This window comes from Protopterus annectens, chromosome 2.part1 (assembly GCF_019279795.1).
Source record: "Protopterus annectens isolate FY-2018-M chromosome 2.part1, PAN1.0, whole genome shotgun sequence".
Lineage (NCBI taxonomy): Eukaryota > Metazoa > Chordata > Ceratodontiformes > Protopteridae > Protopterus > Protopterus annectens.
The window spans coordinates 1,750,478,290-1,750,503,026 of NC_056729.1; the positions used below are offsets into that span (position 1 = coordinate 1,750,478,290).

Sequence of the window (24,737 nt, forward strand, 5' to 3'; positions counted from 1 at the left end):
TGCAAAGCTATGGAGAGGATCATAATGGAACTCATAAATAAAGACATTGGGGACCTACAGACACTGGATCCTACCCAATTTGGCTTTGTCAAGGGCAGATCCTGCCTCTTGAACTTGGTCGACTTTTTCGAAACAGTCACTAAGGCCATTGATGAGGGTAAGGCAGTTCACACAGCCTACCTTGACCTAGCAAAAGTGTTCGACACAATACCCCACTCGGGCATCATAGAAAAGCTCACCAGCTTAGATGTAAACCCATATGTCACAAGATGGGTTGCAAACTGGCTCAAGGACAGAACACACAGGGTTAGAGTTGCTGGTGCCATGTCAGACTCTAAGCCGGTCACAAGCTGTGTCCTACAGGGCTCAGTCCTGGGCCCCCTCTTGTTTGGCATTTATTTTTCTGAAGTGCAGGCAAACATAGGGGGATTGTGGCTGACAAAATTTGCAGATGACTGCAAACTGGGCACCATAATTGACACTCCATCAGACACAGACATCCTCCAGAAAGGTCTCATAGAAATGGATAACTGGTGCCAGAGCCATGGCCTTAAGCTAAGTGCCAAAAAATGTATAGTCATACCCTTTGGGAAAAACAAGGTAACCCCTAATTACCACATAGGTGGTAATCCATTAAACATGGAAGAAGTTATCAGGGACCTGGGGACCCAAGTTGACAGCAACCTCTCTTTTGACACTCACATTGCCAAAGTGGTTAGGAAGACCTTCTACATTGCCCACCTGATCATGAAGGGATTCACATCCAGATCAGGAGAGGTCATTGTACCCTGTACTCTTCACTTATCAGACCAATGATTGAGTACAACGCCCATTCGAATGTACCTTACCCGACACCTGCAGCAGTTGGAAAGACCCCAAAAGTTCCTCACCAAAAGGATAAAGGCTCAAACATATGTCATACGATGCCCGACTGAAGAAACTCCAGCTCTATTCAGTCGCATACCATCTGCACAGAGGTGATCTGTGCCTGACATATAAGGCCATGTCCAACCCGAATTAATGGACATGCTCCACCTCAAAAATCCAAATCCACCAGAGCCACGAGAGCAAGAGACTTAAACCTCAACACGGATATAAATAGGACGTGCTGGAGGGACAGATTCATCACCCAGCGACTCCCTACACTATGGAACAGAATCCCAGTCCATGTGAGGCAGAGCCCTCACTGACTCTGTTCAAGAGAAATCTTGACGAGTGGATGGGAGATCATAGGTTTACCCCGGGAATCATCTCTGTATCACTGCTGGACAGAGGCACAGCAAACTAATGGGTATAGTATTCTCATCCTAAGGGGTGGTGAAAGCCACACACACTCTGGCTAGGCTTATAAATGCCCTAGGGCAGATAGCCTAGCATGAACCTATGAACCTATGAACCTACGAACAAACTGGCAATGTAACTTGCAAGTCAAGAAATAAATATATTTAGAAATATATTGGCAAATTTCAATATTTTTAATAAAATACAGAGCTGCGTATAGACTTATCACTATAGTATCCATTTCAAAGATAATTTGAGCTTATTTAGTGTTCGTATCTTTAAATACTTTGATAACATTTCTATTTATTTATTTATTTATGTATTTTTTTATTTGCCGTTCAAAAGGCTGTACATACTTGTAAGTTGTTATTTCTTCCAACTTGTTAATCCATGTTCAAGGATACTGTTGGCACCAAGTTCTTTTCAGTCACATAGTTGGGATGTCATAGGTCAAAGTTCGTTGAGTGAAAGATCGCATAATGCAAGTGCCCGATAAACCTGCTGAGGATTAGAATGGCTCAAGACCAGTTGTCTCGTGCTTAAAAGGCAATACAAAACTAATTCAGTTATTTCATCAGGAAAATGAGTGAGTACTTTCTTTTTTTTTTAATCTAATAGGCAGGTCTCGAGTGGAAGATAATAATCAAAAGATGATGAACTTCTTCTTATGTGCACAACCCAATCATCAAAGCCTGACATAGCAAATAAGCAGATCTTTACCCTTGTATTACTTTAACTGAAAGAATGAACAGTTTTTTTTTAAATACGTAAATATTACAAATAAGACAAATTACCAGTCAACACTCATTCTAACAAAGATCCCAATGAACCATCATCTTATCTATTTTTAAATAAATACTTACTGTGTAAAAAGATCAAAGAAAAAAATGACAAGTTAAATGAGCAATAAATACATCAAGGTCAGATGTCATCACACAAATACTATCAGATCCACTTTATGGATAAAAAGGACAGGATAAGCTAAATTAAAGATTACTTATTTTTCAGTTTTTTTTTCTGATAATTTCCAGGAGTTATTCACTGCCACTCTTTTCATTGAGGTGTTACCCTACTCCATTTCTTCAATTTTGTCCAGTACTTTATTTGATTTAAAAAATGTCACTGCTGAATCCAAGTCATCAAAGATTCTGAGACCAGCTTGCATGAAAATGTTAAGTCTAGCTGGAAACAGAAGATGATATTTAACTTTAATTTTTTTAAGTTCTTTAATTAAAGGAAGGAAAAGTTTTGTTTTAGCAATAACCACTGGAAAATAATCATTATCAAAGCATATGGTAGTATTATTTATTTTAATAGGTGCCTTAGTCCAAGCTGTTTTAAGGACCATCTCTTTATCATGTGAAGACAGGAGTCTCACAAGAACAGATTTAGAAGAGTTATTTTTGTTAGATTTAGAGGAAATTAATTATCTGTGAGGTCTTTCAATGCCATAGGCTAGAGTTTTAGACAGATCAAGCACTTCAGGTAGCCAGGTAATTAAAAAGCTTACCATGTTATTACCTTCTATGTTATCTGTAAGACCAAAAATTCTTCTGTGACCTGTTCTCTAAGTCATCCACTTTTGTTTGGAAGTAAAATATTTTGCTTTAGTAGGAATTCTATATTATGCTTTCCTTCCTGTAGTCTGTTATCCATATAATTTAAAGCTTGCTCAATTCCTGTTATTTGTGTTTTTTTGTTGTTGAAGAACATGAATAATCTCCATCTGTTTAGAGCATTTATCATTAAAGTTGTCCAATTTTAAATCCATTTTATCTATTTTTGTTAATAAGTCCTGAATATTTGTGAGTATGGATTGTAGTTCTTTTTTTAGGAGTTGATTCTTGGTGGTTAGCTTTGGAGAAGCTCATCTTCAGGTTCAGTGATGAGAGAAGTATTCAGATATATTTTGACAGGAAAAAAAATAACTTTCAGAGAAGTTATAAAGTACAATCTTAGAAAGTACTATGTAGTATCAGAATATATCAAAAAATATTACTAGGATTGTTTTTAAATAAAAAGATCATGTCATAAATAAATTAACTTGGTAGAGCTGAGAAAACTGCTGCTATCTAGAGCATATCTTGGCCACGTCCCCACTTAGTTAATATGTTTTGATAGGTACATGCCAAAGGAGGCTTAACATTCTGTCAGGGGTTGATTACAAAGGGGTAGAGAAGGCAACAATTTCCTTAGCTTGAAAGGCCATCCCTAGCTCAACAGGTAGCACACCCACCTTTGGTGCAAAATGTGGATTATATACTTACACCAGGAATTGGATTACTTTTTCAATACTGTCACTGCTTTGAAACATAAAAGTGGTGCTGCAATTTTCCAATTCTGACACTGCTGTGCAGCGTAAAAGGGATGCTGCACTTGGCATGAAATGTTAAACCGAGACCCCATCTGCCTGATTTATTGGTAGATTAGGTAGGTGTAAAAGATCCCATGGCACTTATTGAAAAGAGCAGGAGAAATTCCCTGCACGCTGGCCAGATTTCCCATAGTTAGTTTGATTATCAGCTCTGTTCCCCATTCAGAAGAGGCCATGGGCCTAGTGGGATTAACTCAGTCAACAAAGTACAAATAAATGAAATAACTATTTGGGCAATGTGGTAGGTTTTATGGCAATAGTTGATACATATTGAGTTTAAAGGCCCTGTGTTTCTGAAGTATAGCCAAACTATCCATTTGCACTGTAGTGATTTTCTACTTATGCTGTGCTGATCAAGTCAATAAAAAGGCCAAAACATGCATGTCCACAACTGGTGGACTTTAGCTTTATTGGCCTGAATGTAACCAAAAAAGTAAAAATGAAGTCATGCATTTGAAGGCCATGTTGCTGAAGCATGTGATGTCCTTAAGTGGTCATTTGTATATATGTCCCATGGGCCTCTGTCACAGGAAGTTTAAGGCATACCAAAGTGAAAACAATAGTTTTGCTAGGTTTTCTGGCAGATATTTTTGCCATTATTTAATGGATTCAATCCTCAGCAATTTGCCAGAAAACCACAAATTTTATGAAGAATGAGCCAAAAATATGAGGCAAAGATCTGGACATTATGTGAATATCTGGACATTTGAAAGTTAGAGACTTGACCCCAACAGTCTAGTTTTGTGAAGGGTAGATTTTGGTCTACTGAATTTGGTAAACATCTTTGGAAGGATCATGGAGACTGTAGATGGCGGAGGTGTAGTACAAACTGTTTAGCTAGACATGGCAGAGGCCTTTGATACCATTTTCCATGCAGTATCATACAGAAGCTAAATGTTTTAAAAATCAATGCATATGTGGTAGGATGGATAGTAAACTTGCTAAAAGATAGAACACAGATGGTGCAAACTGAGGGTGTCTGCTGAAAATAAAAAAGGGAACAGTGGTATTTCTCAAGACTTGGTGCGGGGGCATCTGTTTTCTCATATCTATAAGCAGAGAGCTGATCCCTCTATCTAGCTAAGTTTGTAGTCGACTATAAAAATGATAGTTTTTGTTACCTTCTTACAAACAAACCCTCTGATACGAAATCTCCCAAGTAAATTGAGATCAAACTAAATCCTAAAAAAGTGCAGTGTCATCACTTTTTGTGAACAATATCTCCCCTCATCATATCACATCTATTTATTTATGTATTTATTTGTTTTTATATATTTATTTGTATTTTGTTTACTGGAAAAGTCCACTGGGCCATAGACAGCCAATTTTCAGTGGATGCCCGGGAAAAAAAGCTCCGCAGTACAAGAAATTAACAGTATGAATTGCAAAATTGAACTACAAAGATAATTATGTACAAAATATAAATACAATGAGAAAAATATACAGTAGTATAATCTGAACAATCAGTACAGAGTAAAGCTCTACATAGTGTGCTGTCTCTATAATCTCTATCTACAGTATTATTATTTCACACAAAGAAGAAAAAAATAAGGTTGATAAGAAAAAGCGTGGCATACATTTTTTTTTGGGGGGGGGGGCTTGGTGCAGGTACACTTTCAGCCTGAGGATAGGTTATTGTGAAGGGAAGTCTTGAAAGAGGTAGGATTTTGAGTTGTTCTAATGGATAGAAGCAGAGCGTTCCAGTTCTTGTTTATTGAGCATGAATAAAGAAGCTATTAACAAAGCACCACTACAAAATGCAAACATAGTCAGGGAGCTAGAAACTTGGGTTGATAATTCCCTCTCTTTTGTCTGTCATGTGAAAATGGTTATCAAGAAATTGTTTTATTTGACACAGCTAATTGCCAAAAGGAATGCAATGAAAGAAAGGCCTTAAGTATGCAGGCTGAGCAATGCACAACAGAGAGTAACATGGTGTTCTTTGATAAGACATAATTTCACCTGAAGTTGGCATTGTTGATACTAGTTTGATAGCTGAGGTGTATATAGTCAGTAAAGTGACTGGAATTAATTGGTACTGAGGCAGTCTGTATATGAAACTCACTGATCTGATGTGTTGACTGTCAAAATATAGCCCATGTCATCACAATCAGTGCAACTCATTTGTTAACCCCCTGCACTACCCCCCTCTTGAACTGACATCTCCAGCTCTTACTGAGTAAAGTTCAAATTCATATCACAATGACTACAGTAACACATGAATAAGAAAGTCACCTACAATCCCAAAACACCTCAGTTCACATCAATTAATTATTTAGAAGATTTCTGCAATATAACTTAGGGTTTGCAATTCAAGTATTGTTCAAGTATCACAAGCAAAAGCTTGTGCCTTTAATTTTATTTTATCTTTTAGTGTGAAAAAATGACATGTTTTAACTTAATTGCTGTGACTTGTACATTTTGGTAATAATAAGGCATGTCATACTAGAAATACTGAATGATATTTTGTACTACAAGATGATAGCAGTGACAGATTTATTGCTGTGATGCAAGTAACGCATCATCTCTCTTAGCTCCCTCTCAGGATTTAGCTATAAGACTGTAATAAAGAACCTTGAGGTTACAGATGCACAATCTACAAACTGCAGTAAATAACCTGAATGAATGTGATAAGCAGTATTTAACTTGTCTTAGTATGCTTATTCATGACATGCTAAGAGTAAATGATCACATTTGCTGATAAATTAATTCATATGGACTTGTTATTGCATTACTGTGTTTCACAGTGGCAACATACCAAGAAGGTCAGATATGGAAGGCTGCAATACATATCCATACTTCACATCAAGGGCATCACATTCGATGAATGCCATTACACGGATATTTCAGGATGTTGTTACTGACCGAGCTGTTGCTATTGAAATCAATAACTACAGTCCAAGAAATGAACTACACAGTCCACAGTAAGTACCGTAAAAAAATTTCATACTTTATGGTCAGCTCAGTTTAAGTCTGAGCTCTAGAAATGATTTACTGTTTATTTTGTGTTGTTATATATGAATTGTCTTTGATGGTATTTATTTATTTATTTGTTTATTTATTTACTGACATTCAATTATCAGGAAAGTCCAGCTGGGTAGGAGCCCATGTTCACTGGAGGCCTGGGGAAAAAAACTCCACAATATTACAAAAACATATTAAGAACACTAATTTTATAATCTTCACAAACAATACAAAACATCTACAGTTTAAATAACTATACCAAATTAAACATGATATAAAAAATTGGTCATATGACAATAGAGATATTTTAGACAGTTTATTGAGAAATTAAATATAAGTTAGTATGATATAAACAGGAATTGCAATATGAAGTGAGCGAAAAGTAGGGTTATGGTATATTTGCAAGAGACTCAGGGAAGAGAAATTGATAAAAGTAAAGAACTGAGTAAAGAAGGGAACATATGGAAGTGGAGGGTATGACTAGGTACTTGCTCATGTTTAGGGATATAGTTTATCCTCATTTCTTGTGTAAAGCAAGAACAGAGCCATGTTTTTGGCTAGGAGGTCTTTAGAGTGCCTTTAAAGGATGGGAGGGAGGTTACTGACATGATGGATACAGGTAAGGAGTTCCAGGCCTTAGGAACATGTTATGAGTACAGACAATGCCCAGCAGATTTGATAGTGTTGTAGACAGAAAGGAGCTTTTGGTCACTGGATTGTAACAACCTATTGAGAACATTGTTGCATAGAATGGCATTTAATGCTAGACAAGCAGATGGATGCTGGATGATTTTATAGGTGGTAAGAAGCTGTGTATATGCTAGTTGTTGTGGTAGTTTTTATCAATTTAGGTTTTTTAGTGCTATATAATGCTGGGTACTGAAAGGAGCATTTGCTGCAAATTTAGATACTTTATTATAACATTGTTCAAGTTTTATTATTTGTGTTGCCTGGAGGTTATTAAGCATGGGAGCACCATAAAGAAGTGAGGAGAGGAGGTAAGTAGTAGCACGTGTAGCTTTAGTTGGGTTGGTGAGGAAGGTTTTGGCTCTGCAAAGCATCCCTAGTTTTTGGTGAGTTTTTCTTATACAAATTTCTATATGCAGGTCAAATTTAAGATTATCATCCACTATCATCCATGATCATTTATTAGAAGAAGTGACTTCGATAGTTATATTATCAAGAGAGAGGATTATAAATTTAGTTTTTTTTTTGATGAGAGAGGGATTTGGGGAAAAAAGAAGTAGTTTGTTTTTTAGGGGGCTGAACATGAGATTTTCATAGGTTCATAGGCGTGCACTAGGCTAATGGCCCTGGAGCCTTTATAAGCCTAGCTCATAGATGTGCCCTAGCATCATGCCACCTGACGTTAGTTCCCAGTGCTTCTATCAAGTAAAGCCACTGGAGTGATTCCTGGGGTGAACTTTCTATCACCCATCCACTCATCAAGATTTCTCTTGAAGAGGGACAGTAAGGTGCTCTGCTTGACATGTATGGGAAGTCTATTCCAGAGCATGAGCAGTCTCTGGATGAGGAACCTGTCCTTCCAGCATGTTCTGCTGATTGTGGCAATGAAGTTGAGGTCTTTGGAGCATGTGAAGTGGAGGGATTGGAATTTCTTTAGATGTAGCATTTCTAACAGAGCTGGGTCACACATGACTTTGTAAGTCAAGTAAAGATCGCCTCCAAGTAGGTAATATGAGACAGATAATAGCTGGAGGCTTTTGAGTCTGTCCATGTAGGACATGTGTTTAATGCCTGGGATCCTCTTCATGAGGTACTTCTGCGGCCTCTCCAGCTGTTGCCAGTGTCTAGTGAGGTACATGCCAAATGGGGTATTATACTCAATGATTGGTCTAATGAGGGAAGAGTAGAGAGAGATGATGACCTCTTTCTTCCTGGATGCAAAAGCTTGGTAATGAGATGTGCCACACAGAAGGATTTTCTGACCACAGTGGCAATGTGGTGGTCAAAGGAGAGGTTGCTGTTAACCTGCGTCCCCAGATCTCATATAACGTCTTCACTTTTCAGTGGGCTCCCATCAATGTGTTAATTACTGGGAACTGAGTTTTTACCAAAGGGGATGACAACACATCTTTGGCATTAAGCTTAAGGCCATGATTTCGACACCAGTCATTAGTCTCAGTGAAGCCTTTCTGTAGGATGTCTACATCACTTGGGGGGTTAATAATGGCTCCCAGCTGTAAATACTGAACAGAAGAGGACCCAGGACCAATCCCTGTGGGGCTCCACTCATGGCTGGTCGGCAGTCTGACTTGGAGTCTACTACTTTCACACTGTGTGTTCTATCTGTGAGCCAGTTTGCAACCCACCTAGTGATATAGGGGGTGATGCCTAGTTTGGTGAGTTTATCAATAATTTCTGAGTGAAGAATGGTATCAAAGGCCTTGGCCAGCTCGAGGTAGGCTGTATGCACTGCCTTACCTTCATCCACAGCCCTGGTGACTGACTCAAAGAAGTCAAACAGGCTGATCAGGCATGATCTCAGTTTCACAAAGCTAAACTTTGTGGGGTCTAGAGTTTGGAGATTTCCTATATCTTTGTTAATCAGGTCCATGATGATGCACTCCATAGCTTTACATATCAGACTCATCGGGCTAATGGGGTGACAATTCCCAGGGTCTGTAGTTGCTCCCCCTTTATGGAGAGGGATGTCTGTAGCAGTGCACCATTCAGTAGGGACAAAGCCTGAGGTGAGGCTGTGACTGAACAGGGCAAACAGATGTGAGTGTGTGTTACTGATCATTATGTGAGTTACAAAGCTATGTTTCAGTGGCTGTTAAAGCTTTCTAAGTAATCTTCTGGAGGTGTGTCATGTTGTCAGATGTGCAAATGAGTGTGGAGTCATCTGCATATTGTATTAGAAAGGTCTGTTGTGTGGATATCTGGGGGGGGTGTTCGTGAGAATATTGATAATGTACAAAACAGCACTAGGTGGAATTATTACATGCTGTGACATTTGCAGTGTATTCTGATTCTTTTATTTAAGCTGCGCTAATTCAGACCCACAAGATAGATGTGCAATTTCAATGTGTGACTTTGAAACTTTGATGATGTATAGTAACTTGCTTCAGTTTATGTAGGCTGGAGTGAAAACTGATTAACTCAAAGCTATACCTAAGTTATATGGTTAAATGGCAAATCCCCATGCATTAGAAATTCCAGTGACTAATGCCTGAAGCACAAAGGGATGGAAAAGTAAAATATCAGTGTTGTTTGCACCCCCTGATGTGGGCAGCATGCTTCTCCACACCGTCCAAACTTATATGTACCAATTCCATGATTACACCTACTTGAAGAGTGGAGAAATCTCCCAAAGGAAGAGCATAATCATCATCCCAATCTTAGAATTCACAGTAGCAATGATTTCCTGTGGGAAGAAGTAATGGTATTGTTTTCTTTATGATCTTTGCTTCAGGCAACGGCTCCCTCTTGAAATGTCGACATTTGAAATGCCAAGTGCCGGCAAGCTGAAAAAAATATGAAAAACGACAAGAGCAAATCTGGAAAATCACTCTCCTCCTTTAAACTTCTTTTTGCAGGAGGGGCAAGCCCCTTGCATGCTCCCCCCCCAAACTTACATACACCAACTCTGAGATCACCATATCTCAAAGGAAAGGGAATATTCCAAGAAATGGCATTTCAGAATTAGCATTTGTAAGTCTGTTCTTTCAGACACTGGATTTACATAATTTGGGATTCAGTGTAATAGGTCTTCAGAGTTCAAATGGTTACTTCACGCAACTGATGGTTGAGGAATTTCACAGCAATCTCAAATTGATATACCAAATTATATAACCCGTATTCTGGTTTGTACAAAATGTTATAATAATTTAACATGCATGTAACATATTTAAGCAAGGCATGATATTTTACTGTATGACATTTCTTACAGTGCAGTATTGTACCACGGTTGTAAATGTAACACTAAGGTGTGCCACGGTTCAGTATAAATGGTACCCTTGCAAAAATACAGAAATACACAGTACAGTAGACCATTACACAACTAGCAAAGAAATAGACAAGGTTCCAAAATGCAGTATAACTGGTACCCCTGTGCAAAGATATGGAAATACACAATACAGTGAACCCTTACATAATTAGCAAACGAATAGGCAAGAAAAGATATATCAAATACATAACAATTTGAGGATTACTTTTACTCATGGTTTGCCTAAGAAGATAAATATGCAATCTGTGTTAAAACTGATCTTGCTTCATCCCAGGGACTTGACACTGTATGAAACTGTGCAGTTTAACTCATCAAGACATGAGTAGCCATTTAAGCAAGTAAATCAATGTTATGCTGCTAAATGCTAGGAGTCTCGATATGAAACTGCACTCACTGGAAGCTGTCCTTACCTTGGATGACACAGACATTTGTGCAGTCACAGAAACCTGGTTTAAGGCTGTGGACAGCACCCCAGCCATACTGCGTTACACTTCCTTCCACACGTTCATACCTCAAACTGAAGGTGTGAAAACTAAAGGAAGCGGTGTAGCAATATTCATTAAAGATAAATTCCAGATTGGGTAATAAGTATGACTCCTTGGACACACTTCAAGTGCAATTAACTGTTGGTAGGACAGTTATTCAAGTCATTGCCAGCTATAGGACCCCCTCCATGAATCAGGGCACCCACTCTGCCTATTTGGATCTACTTGAGTCTATCAAGATACATTCAAACACCATGGTTTTAGGCGACTTTATCTACCCATCCATTGACTGGGTAAATTATTCATGCTCAAACTCATTTGCCCAAAGGTTCCTCAACTTCCTTAATTCCAATGCCCTGGACCAGCTGGTTAACACCCCCACAAGGGGTGCCAACATCCTGGATCTGGTGCTTACCAGTATGGGGGACCACTGTAGCACCCCCACTGTGAGATCCTCCCTGGTGAGATCTGGCCAAAAATCTGTCTCATTCAAAGTAACTATCACACCTAACCCCACCCCAGCAGCAGTTGAAGTGAAAATCTTCTCCAAAGCAGATTATAACTTCTTACAGGATGGTATAAATAGCTTCACTGCACCTCCTGCCTCAGATGAAACTGGCAACTATGCCAAGCTCTACACCATAACTGTATTGACTCAGCCATACCTGGTAGGACCAAACCTAGCTCCACAAGGAAGAGAAACCAGCCTGGTGGACTACTGTCATTAACAGGGTTTACAATAAGAGGAAAAAACTTCTGTCTAAGAGTAAGAGGGAGTGAGCCCTCCTAAACTGTAAACACTCCCTCCGCAGCTTAAAAAAGCAAATAAGACTTCTTGGGATGTCCTCCAAAGCAAACTACGAGTCCAAACTAGCTTCTTCAACAAAGGCCAACCACAAGGCATTCTATAGTTACATCTGTAATCTAAAAGGAAAAGCCCAGATTTGTGCAGAGCTGGTAGTTAAAGATACCAAATATACTGTGCCTGTGGACATAGCTAACCTGTTGGCTAACAAGATTTGAGAAAACTTCACCCCCCTGCCCCCGCCACACATACCCCATGACATCCCTTCCACCTGTCCCCTACCTTGTACCTTTAAAAAACAGGTAATAAATGCCCTCTCTAAGGCCAAAAAAACAGCATCCATGGGACCTGATAACATCCCAGGCTGCATCCTACATGGGCTTCAAAATGAATTAGCAATGTTTTTGGGTACTCTTTTCAATTATAGTCTAAGCACTGGCTTCATACCAGCTGAATGGAAAACAGCCACCATTATTCCCTTGCACAAAGGTGGTATATCCACTGACCCTGGAAACTATAGACTTATTAGCCTGACAAGCCTTATCTGCAAGGCCATGGAGCAAATCATCATCAGCCTTGTAAAAGCAGGCATTTCAATGATCAAAGTGTAACCCACTCTTTTAGATGGACCTGATGAAGATCAGTTGAAAGTGTTTTCTTAAGCATAGTTCTATAGATGTAACTCATAGTGTGTTGTCATGCTTTTTTTGTTAGTAGTTAAAAATAAAAATAAAACCTTTTAACTAAGAATGAGGCTCCACAGACTGCTGAGCTGGCAAACCCTCTCAGGTCTTTCAAGAATAGCACATCTACTAGACTCTGTCTGATACCCTCCCTGTGGGAGAAATAAAGACACCTTGTTGAAGTTTCCCATACACTCGTCCATCTGCCTGCTTAACTAAATAAGCTACTGGAAACTTCATCAAAGTGTCCATATTCCTCCAACAGGGAGGGTATGAGAGAGAGAGAGAGATAGAGAGAGACCCTTAGATCTACCAGCTAAAGTGATTTTATCTGGAATAATCCTTTATACTCTGTTTCTTATTATTCCTGTCACCCTCTGGGTCACAAGTGGGATACCAGACTTCACTCAAGCCCTCTGGATTGCCTCTGCTTTCTGTTCATCCTTGGTACCCCCAAGGAGTTATCCACTTGAGAGAATCACTTTAAGGAGACCACCAGTGATATGGAAATAGACAACTCAAGACTTAAAATCCTTCTGAAGGCACCTACCTGGGTAAACATAACCTAGCACACAAAGCCTGGCCACCACACAAATGGCTCATCAAGGGACAACATCCAACGGGAATCTTCAGACAACTTTCTCCTCCTAGATAACTAAAAAGATTGATAGCACTATAGTGGGAAAAAAATTACCTAAAGAACTGTATTTAAAAAGATATGATTCATGGGAAATAAAGCTGTTCAAGAAACCCAAGTGGAACAATGTGCAGATGACTTAATCAGAGAATGGGACACAGTTTTAAAGGATGATAGTCTTAAGCTGATTGAGATATCTCTTATGCATAAGAAAACCCAGTAGGATTCGACTATCAGCAGCATCCTAAACCTGGAAAATGTATGCAATGATGACCCTGAATCCACTTGTAGGTTTTAGATCTTAAAAAGAGAATCACTGACTTTGTAAACAAAGTTAAAGAGAAGAAACTGCAAAAAATCAACAGGGACTTAAGGGACAAGAAGAAAACACAAAATCATCTTTCTTTGACCAGGAGAAGGAGATACCCATCTAGACACAATAGTGGGAAACAGTTTGGTAGGAATTAGAAGCATAACAAACCTAACCACCTCTCCAGGCATGATGTTGGGACACAAGGGAACCAGACAACATGCATTGCTAACAAGAGAGATGTAGAAGGAGACAGCAGGCAGATTTTTCACCAGGGCCAGCAGGAACCTGGACCCGACTTGGGTGCACCCAGCATTAACATGAGGAAAAAGGACATGAGAAAAACATCACAGGGGGAAGCACCCACCAACCAGAACCAACACACCCCAACAGGGGGCACACAATAGTGCAGCCCTTTACCCTGATTCAGAGGCCTCCACAGGGGCACCAACAACAGAGGTACAGGTCCTGGAAAACAGCCAGGGACCTGACTGATTTAGAGAGACTGACCTAACAGAATGGACCCAACATAACCAACAACAAATAAGGACTAAGATCTGGAACCACTTAACAAAATCACTGAATCAGCTGCAACAAGGAATCTTAGGTAAGAGTCTGACTTTCTTACCTTTTAACAGAAGTAACTTGGTGGAAATTCTAATGCCCCTGCATTGGCCCTGTAATTAAGCAGCCTCAATCCTCACCACTGGCAACAGAGGGAAGTACACATTGGGATGATGACAAGTACACACACAGTAAAGTGCAATTTCCCTTAAGAGCACACAGAGATTACAGTCAGTCTAGGGCTGATTTCTCCCTCTTTCTCCAGATCCCCAATAAGACTCCTCACTGGCACAACTATAGGGTTATGATCTCTGCTAAGACATTAAACCAAGACATCCAGCACCCTCTCTGTCCAACCAGTGCTTTATGTCCCTGCCTAAGTAGCTCACACACACACACACACACACACACACACACACACACACACACACACACACACACACACACACACACACTTTGAGATTTTATTTATATGCAAACATACAGACACTCCTAGGGAAGGCTGGCACAAGTTTATTAGTTATGTCCCCATCTTCCCAGACTATAAGGTAGTTATCATTGCCACCAACCCCTTCTTATCAGATACTTAAGGACCTTACAAGGGGTGACCAATCCTACTGTGTAATGTTACTATTATCCAAATGGTAAGTGCGATCAAGAGCCAGGCTATTTCGGAGCGGCCTGTACAGTGTCACCAAATACATATGCAAGTACTCTTAGAGCTTAAAGATGTCTCACAAATATCAGCCACAAAGATAGGTTTAAATATATTTAATAATAAATAATAAAAGAACAAGACAATACTCAATCAACACAGTAACTACAGAGTTCAGAATCACAGGAAATATTTTAAAATGACATTGCAGGACAGTCTCAAATAACAGTCTCAAATAAATACAGAAAAATCTAAACTAATCTTTACTATATTCCTAACTATATCTAAAATAAATTACTGTTTCCTAGCCTTACAGAGCAAGACAGATGCAGAAATGCTGAATGGATGTTTCTACGTCCAAGACAGGATACAAAATGCACAGTCTTTCTCTCTGAGAGAGGTCTTAAATTAATACCACATATTACTGCTGGGTTAGCCTGGATTACATCACTGTTTGTCACCTACCTTCAGTTCCTAGGCTAAAAGAAACTAATAATTTTAGCATCTCTCTGTGAGAAGTACAAATCTCTCAGATGTTTGCCTAGAAATTGAAGTCATAAAACAATTGAACACTTTTACATTTTAACCCTAGCAATTATTTCTGTTTCAGGACAATAGAAAAACCTCTGCTATAGACATTGTGTCTGTTTCACTGAAATGGAGAGATAACACGATTGTTCATAGGTTCATAGGTTCACAGGTTGATACTAGGCTATCTGCCCTTGGGCATTTATAAGCCTAGTCAGAGTGTGTTTGGCTTTCGCCACCCTTTTAGATTAGTTGACTGTGCCTCTGTATAGTAGGTCATAGAAGATAGCCCTTTTAAGGTTAGTTTACTGTGCCTCTGTCTAGTAGGGACACAGAAGAGATCCCAGGGGTAAACCTACGATCTTGCATCCACTCGTCAAGATTTCTCTTGAAAAGGGTCATTGAGGGGCTCTGCCTACCATGGATTGGGATTTTGTTCCAGAGTGAGGGGAGCCTCTGGGATATGAATCTGTCCCTCCAGCATGTCCTATTTATTTCTGTGCTGAGGTTTAAGTCCCTGGAGCATGTAGCTCTAAGGGATTTGGATTTCCTTAGGTGGAGCATGTCCATTAATTCTGGTTAGGACATGGCTTTATACGTCAGGCACAGATCGCTTCTGAGTATGCGATAAGCAACTGAGTAGAGCTGGAGTTTCTTTAGCCTAACTGTGTAGGGCATCTGTTTGAGTCCCTTGATCCTCTTGGTGAGGTACTTTTGGGGTCTTTCCAGTTGCTGCAGGTGTTGGGTAAGGTACATCCCATATAGGGCATTGTATTCAATTATGGGCCTGATGAGTGATGAGTAGAGGGGCACAATGACATCTCTTGAACTAGATGTGAACACTTTCATGATAAGGTGGGCTATATAGAAGGTCTTTCTAACCACTTTGGCAACATGATTGTCAAAGGAGAGATTGCTATCTACTTGGGTCCCCAAATCCCTAATTACTTCTTCCATACTTAATGGATTACCACCTATGTGGTAATTTGTGGGCACTTTGTTTTTCCCATAGGGGATGACTATGCACTTTTTGGCATTTAGCTTTAGGCCATGGCTCTGGTACCAGTTATCTGTCTCTGTGAGACCCTTTTGGAGGATGCTTTTGTCAGTCAGCGAGTCGATTATGGCACCCAGTTTGCAGTCATCTGCGAACTTGGTCAGCCATATTCCTCCCGTGTTAGCCTGTACCAGAGAGAAATATATACCGAACAAGAGAGGTCCCAGGACTGAGCCTTGTGGGATGCCACTTGTAACTGGTTTAGAGTCTGATATGGCACCTGCAATTCTGACCATATGGGTACTATCCCTGAGCCAGTTTGCAACCGATCTTGTGACACAGGGGTTTATATTTAAGCTGGTGAGCTTATTTATGATGCCTGAGTGGGGTATTGTGTTGAAGGCTTTTGCGAGGTCCAGGTAGGCTGTGTCGACTACCTTCCATTCATCTATGGCCTTGGTGACTGTTTCAATGAAGTCGACCAGGTTCAAGAGGCAAGATCTGCCCTTAACAAAGCTGAATTGGGTAGGATCCAGTGTTTGGAGGCTCCCAATGTCTTTGTTTATGAGTTCCATGATGATACGCTGCATAGCTTTGCAGACCATGCTAGTCAGGCTTATAGGGTGATAGTTTCCGGGGTCCGTTGTGGCACCACCTTTGTGGAATGGGACCACTGTTGCTGTACGCCATTCCTTGGGTACATATCCTGTAGTAAGGCTGAGACTGAAGAGTGACTTTATGTGAGGGTTCAGTTCTTCTTGGAGCTCATGTAAGACACAGCCCGGGACACCGTCCAGTCCCATTGATGCTGTGTTTTTTGCTTTGGAGAGGGCAGCTCTCACCTGTGCATCTGTGATGTCAGGGAGGCTACACTCTGTTGGGATAGACATTTGCTGTTTTGGGGGGGAGGGGGGAGAAGTTTGCACTGAACCTGTCTGCCAGGATGTTGGCAATGTCTGTGGGTTCAGTGTATTTTTTGTCATTTTGCACTAACTCAGAGCATATCTGGGAGTTACCAACCAGGTTCCTGACATAACTAAAGAGGGCCTTGTGTTTATCTTTAGTGTCTTGTGCAATTTTTCTTTCAAAGCTGGCCTTAGATAATTTTATGAGGGATTGTAGTTTCTTGCTAGTACTGATCAGAGATGCCTTCCCTTTTTGAGATTTTGCTCTATCATGTTGTAGCTTCCTCCTTCTGTTGTATAGCTTATTTATGGCTGGGTTCCACCAGACAGGTCTCCTGCCTTTGGAGGAGTGAGTCTTGGTTTTATTTGGGATAGCACAATCCATGCATTCTTGTAGGTGTCCATAGAATGTGTTTGTAAAGGATTCTGCAGTTTGGGCCGTATTTTCCACTGGCCCGGGGGCTTTGAAGGATTCCGCCTCGGTTTTGAGAAGTGTGAAGTTTGCTTTTGAGAAGTTCTTTACCGTGGTTTCCTTGGTTGGGGGCGGGGATGGGATATGGATGTCCAGTGAGATTAATTTATGGTCTGATCTTACCAATGAGGGGTATACCACCAGTATGGAACATAGAGTCCCCATGTTGGTGATGATCAGGTCCAATATGTTTTCCCCTCTTGTGGGAGTGGTGACCAGTTGTTCCATAGCATTTGAGTTTATAAATTCTAGGAAGTGTTGGGCGAGGGTGTTGGGGTTTGAGTAGTGCTCCCAGTTTATGTTTGGGTAGTTGAAGTCACCCAATATGATGGTGTTTGGAGAGACCTTCATATTCTCCAGTGTTCTCAGGAAAGATGAGTGGGGTTCTGCAGTTTTGCCCACTGTTAGTAGAAAAGGAATGCCTAGCCATAGTGTGGGCACTGCAGAAACTTCTGCCTTATCTGTATGTAAAACAATTTCCGCTTATTTTCCTGAAGTTTTGCAAGTTAACTCTGTATCTTCCAGCTTCTACTATTAAACGTACATTTGCACAGGTATATAGTTTATATACATTTCTGTTCTTTTCCAGTAGGGTATACTGTGGTTACATTCTTGAAGCTCAGTATATAATATACAGTTCAACACAGACTTTTGGAACAGTAGTTTAATATCCACATAATGTATAGTTCTCTTACATTTGTAAGACAAGCATATGAATCATATTAATATTCACAAATGACATATCCTTATTTACAAAATTCCAGATAGCTGGGCTGGCAGTGTCACATTTCTCCCCTCTCCGAAAACTCAAGCTAGTTTTTCAAGTGACCCTTGAGAAACATGGCTTGAGAGGGCTGAGCCTATCTGGGAATACTTTACCTCATTCCTTGTCTTGAAAGCCTATCTGTGTTGACACTGCTACCGCCACTGTAGTGCTGCTCTGTCATATCATATGCTTGCAACCCTAGGCTCCACCTTAGTAACTTGGCATTTTGCTGTCTGGCTCAATGTAGCCATGTTAAGGGATTGTGGTCTGAAACTACAGTGAATTTCCTTCCATACAGATAAGGCTGAAGTTTCTGCAGTGCCCACACTATGGCTAGGCATTCCTTTTCTACAGCTGCATAGCATTCCTCCATGGGTTGGAGCCTACAATTGAGATACACCACTGGGTGCTCTTCTCCATCTGAGGAAACCTGTCTAAGTACAGCTCCCACTACATGGTTTGAAGTGTCTATCTGCACAAAAAATTATTTGCTGTAATCTGGACTGGCTAACACAGTGGTCCTCCTAAAGCTCCTTTAAGCTTCTGGAATGCCTGCTCAAATGCTGGGGTCCACATTGTCTTATCTGGCCTGTTTTTCCTTGTCAGGACTGTGAGGGGAGCAACTATGATACTATAACTGGGGACAAACTTTCTGTAGTACCCTACTATCCCTAAGAATGTCCTCACCTGCTTTTTGGTAACAGGGGCATGCTATGCCTTAATGTATTCCATTTTGGCAGATTCTGGCCTGATGTTACCACTCCACACTCTATGCCCCAGGTAGGAGACCTCTGCCATACCCACTTGACATTTGCTGGGCTTAATGATCAACCTTGCCCTCTGGTAGTCTGCCCAGCACCTGCCTGAAATGTTGAAGGTGCTATTGCCTGGAATGGCTGTAGATGGCAATATCATCTAGGTAAGCAAGGGCAAACTCTCCTGCTAGGATATGATCTACCAGCATGTGGAAAGTCGCTGGGGCATTTTACATCCCAAAGAGCATCTTTGTGAACTCATACAAGCCAAAAGGAATCACAAAGGATGACCACTTTCTAGCACTGGGAGTCAAAGACACCTGCCAGTAACCCTTGGTAAGATCAATGGTGGTAAGATATTTAGCCCCGCACAGCTGCTCTATGGCTTTATCTATCCTAGGCATGGTGTAAGCATCTGACTCTGTGCGACTATTTAATTTCCTGTAGTCAACACAGAACCTGGTGCTGCCATCCTTCTTTGGTACCAGCACCACTGGATAGGCCCAGCTACTGCTGGACTCCTGACTTACCCCTAGTTACAACAGTTCCTGCATCTCCTCCCTCAGAGTCTGTTTGACTCTCTCAGGCAACCTATAAGGGCCCTATTTAATACGCCTTTGGGGTCCTGTATCCACAAGGTGCTGCACCAGGTGGGTGCATACTGGTTTCCCAGTGAACATGCCCCCAAACTCCTGTAACACTGCTTGGATTTCTTGATCCTGGGCTGGGGGTAGCTGCTGGGACACTGAAATCCTTCAACTGCGGTGTCAGTTTGAGCCTCACTGAGGAGATCAGTCACCAGATCCCCTTCAGACTCCCCTGCCAGCCACTGCGAATATTTAGGGACTCCATATTATGGTAAGACTTCATCATGTTAACATGGTATAGTTTCTGCACCTGCCTCATGCCTAGCAGCTCTACCATGTAGTTAACTTCACTGACCTTCCTTACCATTTTGTAGGGTCCCACCCAAGTTGCCTGCAGCTTGTTTTATCTGACAGGAATAAGAAATATTACCTGCTGCCCCACAGCATACTCTCTAACTCAAGCATTGCTGTCATACCAGACCTTTTTCAAGTGCTGGGCTTCTGCCAGGTTCTCCTAGGCCAAGCCCATGACTTCCCTAAGTCTTGTCCTGATGTTTAGGACATATGCCACAACAGATTCCTTGTGGGATTTGCACTCACCTTCCCACTCATATTGAATCAAATCTAGAGGTCCCCTCACCCTATTACCATAAAGCAACTCAAAGGGTGAAAAACCTGTGGATTCCTGGGGAACCTCTCTGTAAGCAAGCAACAGATGGGGCAAATATGTGTCCCACTCCCAACTGAACTAGTCTGCAAATGCCTGTAGCATGGACTTGAGTGTAGAGTTTAACCTTTCAACAACACCATTAGTCTGGGGATGTTAGGGGTGGTCTTTAGGTATTTCACCCCACAGTACATCCACAGAGAAGCTATCAGGTCTGACATGAAATTGGCACCTCAGTCAATATTTCTTTTGGGAAACCTACCCTGCTGAAAATCTCTAAAAAAGCATTTGCCACCTTTTCTGCCTCAATGGAGGATAGACCCACAATCTCAGGGTATCTGGTAGCATAATCTACTACCACTAGTATATACTTTTTCCCTGTTGAACTTGGGGTACTCAGGGCAATCTTTGTCCCAATATACAATTCCCCTTTCCCTTGAGAATCAGGTGCCTCACTAGCTACATCCCTCAGGCCTTGGAATGTAGTGTCTGAGAGCTGAGCCTGTCTCAACTCTCTCTTTTTGTATCCCTTGCCAACTCCCGTTCCACAGGAAGTCTGATATCCTCTGACAGCAGTGCCTCACTCTCAGCCTGGGTACTACTACTCCCCTTTGCCATTGCAGTCACTCTGTCCAAGGGAACATCAGTACCCACAAGCAGCTGTGGCTCACCTTCAGTCTCACTGCTACAGGGTAGCTCCCTCCCTGAAGTAACCACCTCACCAGGCCTGGCTGCAAGTGTGTGGTCTGTCTGGGTTTCCCAGGCTACCAGACCATCATGCTTGTCTCCAAGCCTGACTGCATGTAACTGCATACACGCATGGTACTGCATTATCAAAATCATTCTGGACATCTGCAGGGATATCCTCAAACACATCTACTTGCTGGCTTCCTTTTCCACACTCCCAATCAAGGTGAACCCTAGACAAAGGATTTGGAACGGGGTCCCTCCTAAAGCTCTGACTGGAGTAGACTGGACAAGCAAGTAGTGCTCCTCTGTAACCATTGCAGTCTTTACAATGGTTTGGTCAGAGGTCGTGTCTCTCTTAGCCACGGCCTGTCTCCCATTCACTAAGATAGGATATAACCTCTTGTAGTTTGGTACCCTTTTTGTCTTGAGACAACCTACTGTTGGCATTTTGTCATTCTCAGTTACAGGTTCTCCCATCTTTAGTTCCCCACCTTGCCTCCATATGCGTCTATATGCTACATGGCCCTACTGGTTGCATTTAAAGTGCTTAGTTTAGCAACATATTCACACACACTTTCATCTGCCTTGCATATATGCTCACAAAACTTTTTCCTATAAGCTTCAGGTGTTAACATAAAGCATTCTAGCAAACACATTTTGAATGTATTATAATTTAAACAATTGGTATCAGGCAGTTTAGAAATTGCATTTACAGCTTTACCATGGAGTAAGGGGGTCAGGAAAAATACTCAGAACCCTTGGTCAACATTAAACTGTTTACATACCCTCTCAAACATATGAATTAAACTATCAAAATTATCCCCCTCTGTAAATTGTGGATGAAATTTACTGATTTTTGTTGCTTCTGGGGTTTGGTTACTCCCTTCCCCTTACCTCCATGACTCTGGCAAAGAGTCAGCATCTCCTTTTCATGTTGCCTCTGCCTCTCCTTCTCCTCAGCCTCCAGCCATCACAGTTTCTCATTTCCTCAGCCTCAAGATGTTTTAGTCTCTCTGCTGCTTCTATTTCCAAAAGCTTGGCCTCCAGCTCAAGTCTCTTTAACTCTAGATGGATTTTTAATATCTCTGTGGAAAGGCTGAACTGTCCATTTTCTGAGATTTGTACATCTCCATGGCCAGTCTGATCATCCTCCTGATTGTATTCTGTGATGCACTTGTGACTAAAGTTGCAATCATGTCTGCTTTAGTCAGGTTGGCATGCACCAGTCCTTTAGCCTGCCACATATCAGCTAAAATGCACAGTCTTTCTCTCAGAGAGTTCTTAAATTAATATCACATATTACTGCTAGGTTAGCCTGGATGACATCACTCTTTGTCACTTGCCTTCAGTTCCCAGACTAACAGAATCTAAGAATTTTAGCATTTCTGTGTGAGAAGTACATCTCTCTCAGATGTTTGCCTAGAACTGGAAGTCGTAAAGCAATTAAACACATTTACATTTTAAACCTAGCAATTATTTCTGTTTCAAGATGATAGAAAAACCTCTAGCTCTAGACATTGTGTCTGTTTCACTGAAACTGAGAGATAACACAGTCGTAATACAATTTCCACTTATTTTCTTGAAGTTTTGCAAGTTAACTCTGTATGTTCCAGCTTCTGCTATTAAAACATACATTTGCACAGGTATATAGTTTATATGGTTACACTTCAGAATCTTGAGCTACTGAAATATCAGACTTCAGTAGCACGATACTGAAGTGTCAAAACTGCACTTGCATGAAAGTGCAGAATACCGAGTGTGGAAATGATAAATGCGGAAATGTCTAATCTGCCGTGTGAATGTAGCTGGAGATTCAGGTAAGTGATGCTTTACTAGGAAATTTGGGTACAGATTTTAGTGTGTGTGAGTGTGTTTGGAGTTTTGAGGTGTGGGTTGGGGTAGCTAGGTAAGATTGTGAGTAACTGTTGCAAGTGGTGGTATTTGTACGTATGTGATGTGTGTTTGTGCAAGGGGAGTATAGTGTGTAGTGGTGGTTTTTGTGTGTTTGTGTTTTTAGTGTGACCTCAGAGTTAGTATATATAAGAAGGAGGGGTGTGGGGGTGCAGTCCCCTGCTTATATGTAGGGTTAATGGTTGTATTTGTTTTCTTGTGTTTGTGTGTGTTTTTTTGGTTTATAGTGTAGGGAGGAAGGTGTATGTGTGCTTGTTTATGTGTGGAGTGTGTATGTGGGTAGTCATGAATTTGAATTTCTTGCTTTTTGGGTTTTGAGTTTTTCAGTTTTTGGCTTTACAGTTTCATGATAATGAATTTCGATATTTCAGTATTTTGGGATTGTAAAGTGAAACCATATATATATGCATTTCTGTTCATTTTCAGTAGGGTACAATGTGATTACATTCATGAAGCTCAGTACATAACATATAGTTCAACACACATTTCTGCACCAGAAGTTTAATATCCACATAACATACAGTTCTCTTACATTTGTAAGACAAGCATATGAATCATATCAATATTCACAAATGACATATGATTATTTACAAAATTCCAGATAGCTTGGCTGGCAGTGTCATAGAAACAGTGATAGATTTTAAACTGTATGTGAAGAAATTGAATCTCAAGGCATTTTTCAATGACAGGGAGAAGGATGGAAGAAACACTTTTAGACATGACAATGGCATAAAATGTAAAAAAAAACAGTGACTTTTTCCCCTCAGTGCATATGAGAGCAAATGTGAGGCTGATATCCGTGGAACCCCTGGTAAACCACATAGGAAAAAGTTATACAACATTAACAAAGAGGAACTGTCTGCTCTAAAAATCTGAGCAGGGATAAGACTCACAGAATCATGAAAGCAGATATGGAGGGAGGCATCTTATTAATAGATACAGCTGCTTAAAACTGCAACACTGAGTCCATGCTTGACAATAACAGGTTTTCTAGTAAGTGTGATTTTAACACTGTGAATTTTGCTTATAATAATTAAAGAGAGTATCTAAAAATGCTACGTGAGGATGATTTACTAGATGCCAAGCTTTTTATTCACCCCATCCAAAATACCAAGTTTCTTTGGGATCCCAAAACCCCATTTGAATATCTCTGATTCTCCCTACAGACCAGTAGTGGCAACTGGTGGTTCCATAACTAAGACAATGTCCATCTACCTTGATGCTCTGAAAAAAAAACAATGGCAGAGGCCAACAAATCTTTTATTTTAGACTGTCTAGATGTTCTTGGTAAAATTATAGATAAAGTTAGCAGTTCCACAATCCTAGTTATAATAGATGTGGAAGCATTTATACCATGCTTCCACATAGCTACTGTATTCAAGCTACAACAGAGGCATGTCAAAACGACGTTAATGTGTTGGGAGGTGGGACAGAAGCTCTAGGAAGGTTATTGGACCTAACTCTTAGGAACAACTACTTCATGTTCAACAACAGGTTTTATAAACAGACTACTGGAATAGCTATGAGGGCAACCATGGTCCCAAGCCTGACCAATGTGGCTCTGGGAAAATGTGAAGAGGCAGTACACCAAAGCTCCTATTTTGCATCAATGAAATGCTATCTCCATTTCATTGATGACATATTTATCATGTGGGAGGGGGATGAAGCCACACTGAATGACTTCAACAACCATATCAGTAATTCTACTAGTTTTCTGAAATTTACAAC

The 24,737-nt window shown here is 40.7% G+C and overlaps 1 protein-coding gene across 1 annotated transcript in view; it reads left to right on the plus strand.

Moving 5' to 3' along the window:
- LOC122794627 (DELTA-thalatoxin-Avl1a-like) overlaps window positions 1–24,737 on the plus strand; it is a 116,058-nt gene that overhangs the window by 23,699 nt on the left and 67,622 nt on the right. Inside the window, exon 2 of the mRNA XM_044063207.1 lies at window positions 6,403–6,579. Coding sequence (XP_043919142.1) covers window positions 6,428–6,579 — 152 coding nt within the window. The 5' untranslated portion in view covers window positions 6,403–6,427. The remainder of the gene's footprint in view (window positions 1–6,402; window positions 6,580–24,737) is intronic.